This window comes from Pristiophorus japonicus, chromosome 15 (assembly GCF_044704955.1).
Source record: "Pristiophorus japonicus isolate sPriJap1 chromosome 15, sPriJap1.hap1, whole genome shotgun sequence".
Lineage (NCBI taxonomy): Eukaryota > Metazoa > Chordata > Chondrichthyes > Pristiophoridae > Pristiophorus > Pristiophorus japonicus.
In genome coordinates this window covers 4,975,525-4,987,755 of record NC_091991.1, presented here as the reverse complement: position 1 = coordinate 4,987,755, position 12,231 = coordinate 4,975,525, and the positions used below count along the sequence as shown (strand labels likewise).

The 12,231-nt window shown below is 45.0% G+C and overlaps 1 protein-coding gene across 4 annotated transcripts in view; it reads left to right on the top strand.

Moving 5' to 3' along the window:
• Positions 1–10,811, top strand: part of caps2 (calcyphosine 2) — a 191,183-nt gene extending 180,372 nt beyond the window's left edge. For 2 of the 4 annotated variants that reach the window (XM_070900087.1, XM_070900086.1), the window contains exon 18: positions 8,222–10,811. In XM_070900087.1, coding sequence (XP_070756188.1) covers positions 8,222–8,397 — 176 coding nt within the window. In that variant the 3' untranslated portion in view covers positions 8,398–10,811. The remainder of the gene's footprint in view (positions 1–8,221) is intronic. The other 2 variants (XR_011596717.1, XR_011596718.1) reach the window with 2 other exon arrangements.
• Positions 10,812–12,231: the final 1,420 nt, after the last annotated feature.

Below are 12,231 nucleotides of genomic sequence, written 5' to 3'. Positions count from 1 at the left end.
AGCCTGCCAAAAGCAAATCATCCGACGGCCTGTAAGATGATCCATCCGTATAGAGAATAAGATCAGGATTGTCCATGGGCTCTGTGAGCAAATCTGGTCTTGGTAAGGTGGCTACTTCCACTGTTAACAGACAATCATGCTGGTCTGGATCCTCTACTTCTCTAGTAGGAAGAAAGGTGGCTGGGTTCACTACCGGTGCGCGTCGAAAGGTATAGTTAGGGTGTGACAGCAGTAATACTTCATAACCTGTTCTTCTAGACGCTGTAAAGTGGACGGGCGATGGCCTCCGTTGCCCTCAAAGTTGAATGTTCAGCCATGAACTCATTGAATGGCGGTGCAGGCTAGAAGGGCCGAATGGCCTACTCCTGCACCTATTTTCTATGTTTCTATGTTTTTCTATGTAATAAGACAGCATGGGCTGTAATGACAGTACATGGATAGTCCAAGACAATAGGTACCGACTTCTCCACCATGACCGCAGTAGCAGCTACAGCACGTAGACATGCGGGCATTCCCCTTACTACTGGAGGCAGCAAAACCGAATAATAAGCAACTGGTCTATTTCCCCCACCATGTTCTTGGGTTAGTACTGCTGTTGCAAATCCTTCTTTCTCATTCACATACATCTGAAAAGGTTTTCCATAATTCGGAAGTCCCAACGCCGGAGCATTAGTAATGGCTTTCTTTAACTGTTTAAATGCCTCCTCTCTCTCTGGGGTCCACTCCACCTTGGGTGGGACATCATTTAGGGCAGCTGATCTTAGGACCGCATCCCATTCTCGATGATCAGGGATCCATTGTCTACAGTACCCAACCATCCCCAAAAATGACAAGATATCCTTCTTTGTCTTTGGTATGGTGGCACTTTGAATTGTCTGAATTCTTTCTGGTCCTAGCTGCCTCTGCCCTTGAGATATGTGAAAACCCAGGTACTGGACTTGAGTCTGACAAAATTGTAACTTCTGTAACGACACTCGGTGCCCTCTTTCACATAGGTGCTGTAACAGTTTCAGGGAATCTTGCATGCACCTGTATCCGTGGCTAGAAGCCACAAGCAAATCGTCCGCATACTGCAGCAGTACAGACTGGTCTGATAATGAATAGTCTTCGAGGTCTCTTTTTACTGCTGCTGCATATACTGCGAGGCTTTCGGTGTATCCTTGGGGCAATCTGGTCCATGTGTACTGCTGCTTCTTGTAGGTGAAAGCAAACAGATACTGACTCTCTTGATTTAACGGGATGGAGAAAAAGGCTGAACACAGGTCTATCACAGTAAATACAGTTGCTGTTGGTGGTATAGCAGATAGTATAATGTTGGTGTCTGGTACCACAGGGGTGATGGGGACTACTATCTTATTAATAGCTCTCAGATCTTGCACAAATCTCCACTCATTCGGCTTATTAACCTTTGGTATGGGCAGTATCGGAGTGTTACACGGGCTCTGTGTCTTTTCTAGAACTCCTTGTTCCAATAATGCAGAAATTACTGGCTATCCCATTTTCTGCCTCTGGAGGCAGTCTGTACTGCCTAATGCTTGGTAACACGGCGTTCTTTATCAATTGTACCCGATGGGGTACTGCAGAATGTACTTGCCCAACATGATTCTTATGCTTTGCCCAAAGTTCAGAAGATACTTGATTCAATGCCATTGGCAGCTTAGGGCTTGGTTGTTCCGGGGGTTGCTGTTTTTCAAAAGTGGAGGCACGTTTTTTTTCTTTCCACTGGGTGATAAAGTCTATCTGAACATTTTGCAATTTTATTACTGCCCAAGGTTGATAGCCTTGTTGCTGTTTTTCCTTTTCTATTTCTACAATCATCGGACCCATATCTTTAGGTTTCGCTGGCGGTTTTACAGCCAATGTCAGATGGGGTGTCGAGTTCTCTTCTCCGCTGTTGCTGTAAGGGTGTCAAATCAATGGCTACCCCCAATCCTTCTGGTCCAAAATAAATGTGGGGCGTAGCTTCTACTATTTCTTCTTTATTTAAAAAGGATTGTACCAGACACTGGTAAGTTTCAGCTTTTTGTCGAGTGTATCAGGCTGTACAGTGAAGCTGAACTGCCTCAAAGCTTGTCAAAATTATATACATCAATTCTTCAGTATTAGTCAATTTTAGCTTTTAAATTTTGTATAACTTCATGTATCAAGGGGGAATAGAAGTTGCCATTCAATTGCCAACAATAGAGGGCAGCCTTTTCTTTGTTATCTTCCCTTTTCTCTTCTTCAATCCCCTTAAAGAACTGATGGATTTTATTTGGAGGGAGCTCCATGAACATTCCTTCCTTTGTGCAATAAATTGTGGCTCCTAGTTTGCACAAAGTCTGTCTTCCCAATAAAGGGAGAGGTGTTGTTTTAGAGACTATCAAAGTCTCATTATTAACTTGTTGTCCTTCAACTATCAATTTGGTAGGTTCAGATAAAAATTCTTTCATGGGGATACCGGCCACGCCCAAACTTAAAACGGTGGTGTTGCTGACAGGTAATCCCACAGAGGATGGTACAGAAGACATAGTAGCACCGGTATCCACCAGGAATTTCACATTAGTGTTTCCCACTTTTACTACTGCTAAAGGGTTTTCTTCTATGTCTGCTGATAAGCGGAGGGCTGCCGCTTGTACCACTAAGCCTCCGGGGCATCCCTATGCTGATTGGTACGGGTTGGGGTTAGAGAATGAAAACTGAGGGGCCAATGAAGGTGGAGGTTCGGGGAAATCCCTTTGTAACCCTCCAAGCTGTTTCGGTGGGCATCTGCAATCTCGAGCCCAATGCCCTTTTCTTCCGCAATTTCTACACTCATCTTGGGAGCGATCGCGTTGGGGCCACTGTTCTCTTCCTATTCCCCGTCCTCATCCCTCAAACCCTCCTCTATTATTCTGCGCTTGTCCTCTTCCCTTTTGTTGATAGTATTGACCTGTTATTTTAGCCTTGTTGTCTTTATAGGTGAATAGTCCCTCCCTATCCATATTGGCCAGTACTGTAATTGTCTCCTTCCAACTTTTTCCTTGCCAGTCCAAAACCCTTATTTTGTATGTTCTTGCGTGTTGCGGCAACATACAATTTAACAATTGTATGGTTCATTTTGATCCATCGGTATTCCTGCATGTTCGTCCCAACTATTTTTCCATCTGCCTGCAAAATCTATTATTGATTCTTCTGCTTTCTGCAAGCAGCGGGTGACTTCCCCTATATCCCCATGCTTTTTAGCCCCTTGCAGAATTGCGTTCTTTCCTCGGTGTTTCAGCCAATGGGTTAATGACTCGTTGCCGGCATCCAGCAAGTCATCATTGACTCTCCAGTCTCCATTTTCCCCTGTTGGGATGGGGAACATATCTTTTATCCCCTGCCAGGAAGATCCATAGGCTGCTTGCAATAATAATTTAACATCTCCTGGGAGTGGATTGTAAATTGTACACGTTTGCTCAAGCCAGTTGTGAAATGCTACCGGTTTCCTTACCGGATTTGGGGCGGCCAAGATCATATCTCTGGCTTCTCCAGGGGACCATGGTTTTAAGACTGCCGTAGTTCCTATCATTACCCTAGGATTTTGGCCGACGGGGGTTTGGGAAGTAGAGTCGGCGGCTTCTCTTTTAGCCACTTGCCCTCTTGTTGTTACCCCAGATCTGTGGTCTATGCCCCCTTCTCCGGAGGCTCTGGCTTCCCCTGACCCAGATGCTCCCGGGTCTCCTCCATCGGCTCCTCCACTAGGTGGCTGATCCGGAGGGGCTGCTAGTTCCCTCAGAGCTTGATTTCTATGGGCAGCGATTATTTCTATAAGTTCCTGCCAGCTATCTTGTTTTGGGGGTTCTATACGGGGATAGAGTCCTACTGCTGGTGCTGAGGGGATAGGAAAACCCAGAGGACTATAAGAGGGAGGTTTTTCACTCTTCCCCTCTTTTTCTTCTGATTTATTTTTAGGGGGTTGATGCCTTTTAGCAACCTCTGTCCATTTTTTAAAACAGTTTTCCATATAGTCCCTATCCCAAGTGGGGTCTCCCCCTCCTTCCTTGGTTGTTTTTCTCCACTCTTCAATCAAAGACAACTTAAAACTTCCTCCATATGGCCAATCCCCATCAGACCAACCATACAAATCGCTACTAAACGTTACCGCGTATCTGTCATCTCCTGTTTCTTTAATTACAGTGTCCGCCGGCGAGCCGGGCGGCACAATGGGATCTCCTACCTTCTCTCGTTGCTTTACTACCTTACGGATTCTTTTCTCGGTCTTAGGATGTACTTTCATTCTTTCAGTCGAGAGGTCGTCTTTCTTTCCTTTTCTAGGAGCTGGGCGCGAACGCCCTGCTCGACTAGAGCCGTTTCCCATTCTTCCGGGTGCAACGTCTCGCGGTTTTTTCTGAAATGAGAGTTAGGACAATCCTACAAAATATACAGTAATTTACAAAGCGCTCACCGGTGTTCTCTCTTCTGCTCAGCTCGGGGTCTCCTTTTGCCTTTTTGTTATTTTAGCTTCTTTGCAGTAGCTACCTTAAATGATGCCTCACCCTCCAGGGGATCTCGGCAGCTCGTCCCCCTTTCAGCTAGGACGGCCTAGGCACCTTCCTCCTTTCAGCTAGGAAGGTCCTTAAAATTCCTCTTTTCTCTTTAAAAGTTACATTTAGTTCTTTTGGATCTCGTTTTTTTTTTTAGAGATCCTGCCTGACTACGCCAGAATCTGTCGAGGAAATTTTAGCTTAAATTAACTCAGGCGGAGGCTTTCAGAGCCGTGCTTCGAGAGAATTTTATTTCCTAACAAGATATCTCGGAGAGTCCCCTCAGTCCGCACTGAGGCAAAACTCTGAATTTTACAAGAAAACCCCCTCTATCTTTATACAGTTGAAACAGGAATTTTATCTAAAACACACCACACAAGTACATTAATCATATATTCTTGTAAATTCAATCAAAGCAAGAACTTTATCTAAAACACCTCATATGAGCATTAATCATACATCCTGTAAATACAATGGTCATTTCAGGAGGCAGACTTTTATCTTGTCCTTGCATAGTTTCTCCCTGTCCGCATTCTAATAAGCAGGGTATCTGGAAACTCATGCAAACACTAGACAGTCATGTATTTACAACATCCTTTGTTCCAAGATCTGAGGGGTTTGGCTGTTTTCTTTTCTAGCTCCACTAATTTAATTAACTCAGCAAGAAGTGAACTTAACCCTTTCCTTAAAAATAGGGCTTAGATCATTTTTTTTCCACACCCAGCATTGAAGCACTGACCACACTCTATCAGCTCCGCTGGGCAGGCCACATTGTTCGCATGCCAGACACGAGACTCCCAAAGCAAGCGCTCTACTCAGAACTCCTTCACGGCAAACGAGCCAAAGGTGGGCAGAGAAAACGTTTCAGGGACACCCTCAAAGCCTCCTTGATAAAATGCAACATCCCCACTGACATCTGGGAGTCCCTGGCCAAAGACCGCCCTAAGTGGAGGAGGAGCATCGGGAGGGCGCTGAGCACCTTGAGTCTCGTCGCCGAGAGCATGCAGAAACCAAGCGCAGGCAGCGGAAGGAGCGTGCGGCAAACCTGTCCCACCCACCCCTTCCCTCAACCACTGTCTGTCCCACCTGTGACAGACTGTAATTCCCGTATTGGACTGTTCAGTCACCTGAGAACTCACTTTTAGAGTGGAAGCAAGTCTTCCTCGATTCCGAGGGACTGCCTATGATTGATTGGTTGGAAAGCACTTTGAGACATTCGATGGTCATGAAAGGCGCTATAAAAATTCTTTGCTTCTTTCCTTTCCCTTCCCCGATTTTTTTTTGTTGTGCTGAAGTCTCTGGAATGGGACTTGAACCTACAACCTTCTGACTCAGGAGCGAGGGTGCTGTCCCCTGAGCCAGGGTTGACACTGTGATGGAACAACTGGCTGAATTTGTAAATATTAGGACATTGTTAGACACCGAGCGCTTTGGAGTCAGGTTTTGTCCTTTTTTATTAAACAAATCTCCACAGCTTCTCTCTCGCTCTGAGTGTGCTGCCAAACCGTGAATGAACCAGGAGCACATTAATGCTGCATCCTGTAAAGTGCTGTGAATATTTAGCAAACAGCGACATACTAGTGATGGTACAGAGGAGATTTACGAGGATGTTGCCAGGACTGGAGAATTTTAGCGAGGAGGAAAGATTGGATAGAGGAGGCTGAGGGGAGATTTAATTGAGGTATATACAATTCTATGGGGCCTAGATAGAGTGGATAGGAAGGACCTGTTTCCCTTAGCAGAGGGGGCACAGATTTAAAGTAATTGGTAGAAGGTTTAGAGGGGAGTTGAGGAGAACTTTTTTCACCCAGAGGGTGGTGGGGGTCTGGAACTCACTGCCTGAAAGGGTGGTAGAGGCAGAAACCCTCACCACATTTAAAAAGTATTTGGATATGCACCTGAAGTGCTGTAGCCTGCAGGGCTTTGGACCCAGAGCTGGAAAGTGGGATTAGGCTGGATAGCTCTTGGTCGGCCGGCACGGACACGATGGGCCAAATGGCCTCCTTCAGTGCCCTAAATTTTTCTGATTCTATGATACATGGGGTGGGTGGGACAAAATGAGTTGCATGCTACACATAAATCATTTGCATTGTGAAGTGTGGAGCAAACACATTTTCTTGCTGTGATGGCAATATGACTGACATTTGCTCTATTTATGCGTGCTGAACTCCTAGCCCTGGCAGTGTCATACATAAGGACATAGGAATTAGGAGCAGGAGTAGGCTACTCGGCCCCTTGACCCTGCTCCGCCATTCAATAAGATCATGGTTGATCTTCTACCTCAACTCCACCTTCCCTACGCTATCCCCATATCCCTATATCCCTTGATCTATCGATCTCTGTCTTGGATATACACAAAGACTGAGCCTCCACAGCCCTCTGGGGCAGAGAATTCCAAAGATTCTCTGAATGAAGAAGTTTCTCCTCATCTCAGTCCCAAATAGACGACCCCTTATTCTGAGACTGTGACCCCTGGTTGACTCCATGCAAGCCCTGTAAGAATTTTGTATGTTTCAATGAGATCACCTCTCATTCTTCTAAACTCTAGAGAATATAGGCCTCGTCTACACGATCTCTCCTTATAGGACAATCCCTCCCATCCCAGGAATCAGTCTGGTGAACCTTTGTTGCACTCTCTATGGCAAGTATATCCTTCCTTAGGTAAGGAGATCAAAACTATGCACAATACTCCAGGTGCGGTCCCTATAGTCTCGTGCTATTTTACATTGGACATGGCCACCAATGATATTGGGCCACAAACTGGAACACCAGTGTGCTGTGGCATAAGGTGATGGGTTGCAGGTTGGACCTTTCACTCTTCTGAGCATCCCATCTCAGTATCATTGCTGAGGGAAATGCGAGAAACCTTGAGGGAGAGTCACTGTGCTGTTGCACGCCTTCTAGTATTGTGATCTAGCATGGTATTGGTGGACACCATGTTGCTGAGTGCTGTCTGTCTCTAAGCACACCCCCCCCGTTTTGGTTTCTGAGGGCTGTCCACCTCCTCGTTTCTCCCCACTAAGTTTCTGAGTACTGCTTGTAATGTATTTGCTTCATGTGTACTTAGCTTAAGAATTCATAGCAACACATTGTTATAAAGAACTAGTTGGTTTAACAATCACACGACACATTACCAGTTCATCTACAGGCTCACAATCACCTGTTTCATCGTGGATCCACCGAACCCAACTGGCTGGGGTTTTATTGAGTCTTGTGAACATCACGTGACTAGCTAAGCCACTCACAACTCAACAGCCCCACAACTGTTTTGTTGTACCTGTAAATCAACTTTAAATTTAAATCAAGTGCCCCCTGATTAAAGGGGAGGTCACACTCCAGAAACTTTCATTCAAGTGCCCCCTTGTTTTTTTTTGAGGGCACCAAAAACACAAATTAACAATTCAGTATTAAGGGAACCTTTGTCAAATTAAAATTCTGTTCCCGGTTGAAATGATGCACTCCAGTCCCTCCGGCGCCCACCTCTCATGGAAGGCTGCGAGAATACCGTTGGACACCGCGTGCTCCATCTCCAGGGACACCCTGGCTCGATGTAACAGCGGAAGAGATCAACAGCTCCACAAACCTGTGAGCATACTCACACGTGCATACATTACATTGCTCATCTCCAAGCTTTCTCCCCATTTGGTTTCTGAGTGCTGTCCATCTCCTGGCTCCTTTACCACCAAGTTTCTGAGCGCTGGTCCAACATTGTTCCCTTTACCGTCCTGTTGCAGGAGAATCTTCAGAGCAGCAAGTCCGTTCAGCATTCCTGGACACGCTACAGGAGAGCTGCACCAGCCCTAAAGAAGTCACTTACTGTGAATTTGAAGCTTATTACGAAGGACTCAGCCTTGGAATCGCAAACGATGAAGATTTTGCCAACGTGCTGAGAAACTGCTGGGGGGTGTGAGATAGAACGTCTGCAGCAAAACCAGAATGACCAATATTCATGTGTGAGATATTTAACGTTGATGTGCCTTTTTATAAAATGTGTTAAGGCTAATCACAGCAAAGAACCCCACTGTAATGCTGTGAAATGCTTAAATTTATATTTTGAGATGTCAGAACATCCTGGGTAGATTTTCCTGGTATAGGAAAACCAGACCAGGTGGGAACACTTGCCAAGAAGGAAGCCCTCCCGACTTTCTGTCCGCTAATTAATTTAGAGAAAAATCAGGCGGGTTTCCTTGCAGTCATGTGCTTCTCCCTGCTCGGTGGTCTTGTAGGAACAGGAAAATCTGCCTCCCCCAAATTCTAACAATATTCTTCGTGCCAACGTTTGAAGTTTTACGAGCTGACTGGCTGATTGTGCTCCGTGTATTTTTGTTCGGAGCACTTATGGGAAAACAAGAAAATTACTTCTTCAAAGCCTAAATTTTAACACCCTAAGGGCTAGAAATTCACCAACCTTGCGCCTGTATTTTCGGTGATATTTTGCTGTTTTTGTCGAAAAACGAGTGATCCGCTAGTTTCGCCGAAGTCTTGCGCTGGCGGTTTTGAAACACCGCTGAAAAGTGGCCGGCCGGCGGAAACAACACTATCGCCGTAGTTTGGACTTTTGCCGCACCCGTATTCTGGGCGAAAAAAAACGCCCGAGAAAAACCTGCGGTAGGTATGAAGATAAGTTAAAAGTTTTTATTTTTTAATTCTTTTTCAGCGATTCAATAGTTAAGTGTCCTGTGAATGTTCTGTGTTTTTTACTATGTTTTTTGTGTTTTTCTCCCTCCCATCATCATTATCATCATCGTCATCTCTCACAGCGGTAATCGGCGTCGGACTAAAGTTGGCAAGGACCACGGTTTCCGCCGCGAATCCTCGTGCAGCGCCGATTTTTACTACTGGCCGCATTTTGTAACGAAACTTGGGCCTTTAAAAAACGGCGGTGTGATTAGCGGTATTCTTGGCGAAAAATGCCGAAAAAATACCGCTATGGCCAAAAAACGATTTTCTAGCCCTTATAAATTTTGAATATTTAAAATGCCAGGAATATCGATATTATCTACAAGACCTGAGTTGTTGCTTGTGTTGTATAACTTTTGTAACACTGTTCATGCTCTCAACCGCACGCCCTTATTCCAACAGCGACTACCTATCAAATGTACTTCATTGGCTGTAAAGTGCTTTGAGACCTGCTGTGGTTGTGAAAGGTGCTATATAAATGCAAGTCTTTCTTGCTTACTAATAAGTTTAAGTACAGAGTATATATCAAAATCTCTCAATGTATTTCCAGTGGTACCTTGACTAAACGCAGAGCCAGCGTGGTTCCCTGGAGCCTGAGGTTTCTGACGATTGGGCTATGCACGTGGTTCCTTTTTGTATGATACAAGGTTTTTTTTCCATGACACATTTCAGTGATGCCTTACATTGATGTGCAGCACAGAAACAGGCTGGTGTTAATGCTCCACATGAGCCTCCTGCCACTCCATCTAATCCCATCAACATAGCCTTCAATTCTTGCAGAGAGCCGGCACGAGCTCGACTGGCCGAATGGCCTCCTTCAGTGCTGTAACCTTTTTATAATTCGATGATGCTATTATAGAAACATAGAAAATAGGTGCAGGAGTAGGTCATTCAGCCCTTCGAGCCTGCACCGTCATTCAATATGATCATGGCTGATCATGCAACTTCAGTACCCCATTCCTGCTTTCTCTCCATACCCCCCGATCCCTTTAGCCGTAAGGGCCACATTTAACTCCCTTTTGAATATATCTAACGAAATGGCCTCAACAACTTTCTGTGGCAGAGAATTCCACAGGTTCACAATTCTCTGAGTGAAGAAGTTTCTCCTCATCTCAGTCCTAAATGGCTTACCCCTTATCCTTAGACTATGACCCCTGGTTCTGAACTTCCCCAACATCGGGAACATTCTTCTTGCATCTAACCCGTTAGAATTTTATATGTTTGTATGAGATCCCTTTCTCCCTCATGTGTTTATCCAGCCTCCCCTTAAATGCATCGATACTATTCGCCTCAACCACTCCCCGTGGCAGCGAGTTCCACATTCTCACCACTCTCTGGGTAAAGAAGTTTCTTCTCATTTTTTAGATGTAAAAGATCTCGTGGCACTATTTGAAACAGAGCAAGGGGGATTCTCCCCGGTAACTATCTTATATTGATGGCCTCTAGCTTTGCTCTTTCCTACTTAATTTTCCATTAAACTGTATAATGGTGGTGTATTATATATAACTCTGCCTACCAGTGTTAACACCACGGAGAATAAGTTAAATACTTCATCCAATTTAAATACATCGAAACTTGAAATTCTTGTGACATTATCGCAATATAATATTTGGCACTAATCAGATGTACTTGGGGTACATTACTTTTGATCAGTTTTCAATTCCATTGTAATGTTTGAATTTATTGCTGTATCTTTTAAATTGTAACTTCATATTTTGAAATGTGCATTATAATTTTATAGATTGTCAAATGCTTATTTTATTTTGATGCAAATAATATTGATCGCCTTCCACACACCAAAGCACAGTGGGACTTGAACCCACAACCTTCTGACTTTGTGCCGAGGGTGCTACCCTATGAGCCACAGGAGTCGAACTGTGAGGGAGCAACAAGCCAAGGCTTTCATTGGATGATTGGTTGCGGGAGGGGGTTGTGAATTAATGACTGATCTCAGTTTTGGAGGTTTTTATTGTTCGCTCAAAATTACCCTGACAGGAGCAGTTCTGCCCTGGTTGCTCCAAGTTAGTGCCGACGATTACGTTGTCTCTCGTAGCCTTGCACTGTTACGATCCAGGCCAGTGATATCCAATCTGTGGCCTGCCAGCTCAGCCTGACCTGTGAGCTGATCTTATCCGTACCGTGCAGCTCCTGCTTTTGGTCTCCCCCGTCAGTAGGAACAAGCGCTCCGACGGTGGGTTTGTGCAAATTACAAACAACATCATGGATTGCACGTTTAGCTTTCCTCGCAGGAGCACTCTGGGTTCGCGGAGCTGGAACTCTCCCCCCACCCCCCCTCCCTAACGTCGCCTTCATCGCAGGGACTGAAGAAGCTCACCCCCACCTTCTCGAAGCCAATCAGGGATGGGCAATAAATGCTGGCCTTGCCAGCGACGCCCACATCCCAGGAAGAACAACAAAGAAATTCATCTATTGTACTCCTTTCTTCCAGAATTCCCTGGATTCTAGAACGGTCCCAGTGGATTGGAAGGTAAAAAATTCAAGAAAGGAGGGAGAGAGAAAACAGGGAACTACAGGTCAGCTAGCCTGGCATCAGTCATCGGGAAAATGGTAGAATCCATTGTTAAGGAAGTGGTATCAGGGCACTTGGAAAATCATAACATGATTAGGCAGTGTCAAATGGTTTTATGACAGGGAAATCGTGTTTGACAAATTTATTGGAGTTTTTTGAGGATGTAACTAGCAGGGTAGATAAAGGGGAACCAGTGGATGTAGTATATTTGGATTTCCAAAAAGCATTCGATCAGGTGCCACATAAAAGGTTGTTACACAAAGTAAGGACTCATGGGGTTAGGGGTAAGATATTAGCATGGTTAGAGGATTGGTTAACGGAGAGAAATCAGAGTAGATAAATCAGATAAACGGGTCTTTTTTAGGTTGGCAGGCTGTAACTAGTGGGATGCCGCAAGGATCAGTGCTGGGGCCTCAGCTTTTTACAATCTGTATTAATGACCTAGATAAAGGACCGAGTGTAACGTATCCAAGTTTGCTGACGATACAAAGCTAGGTGGGACAACAAAGAATCTGCAAAGGGATATAGATAGAC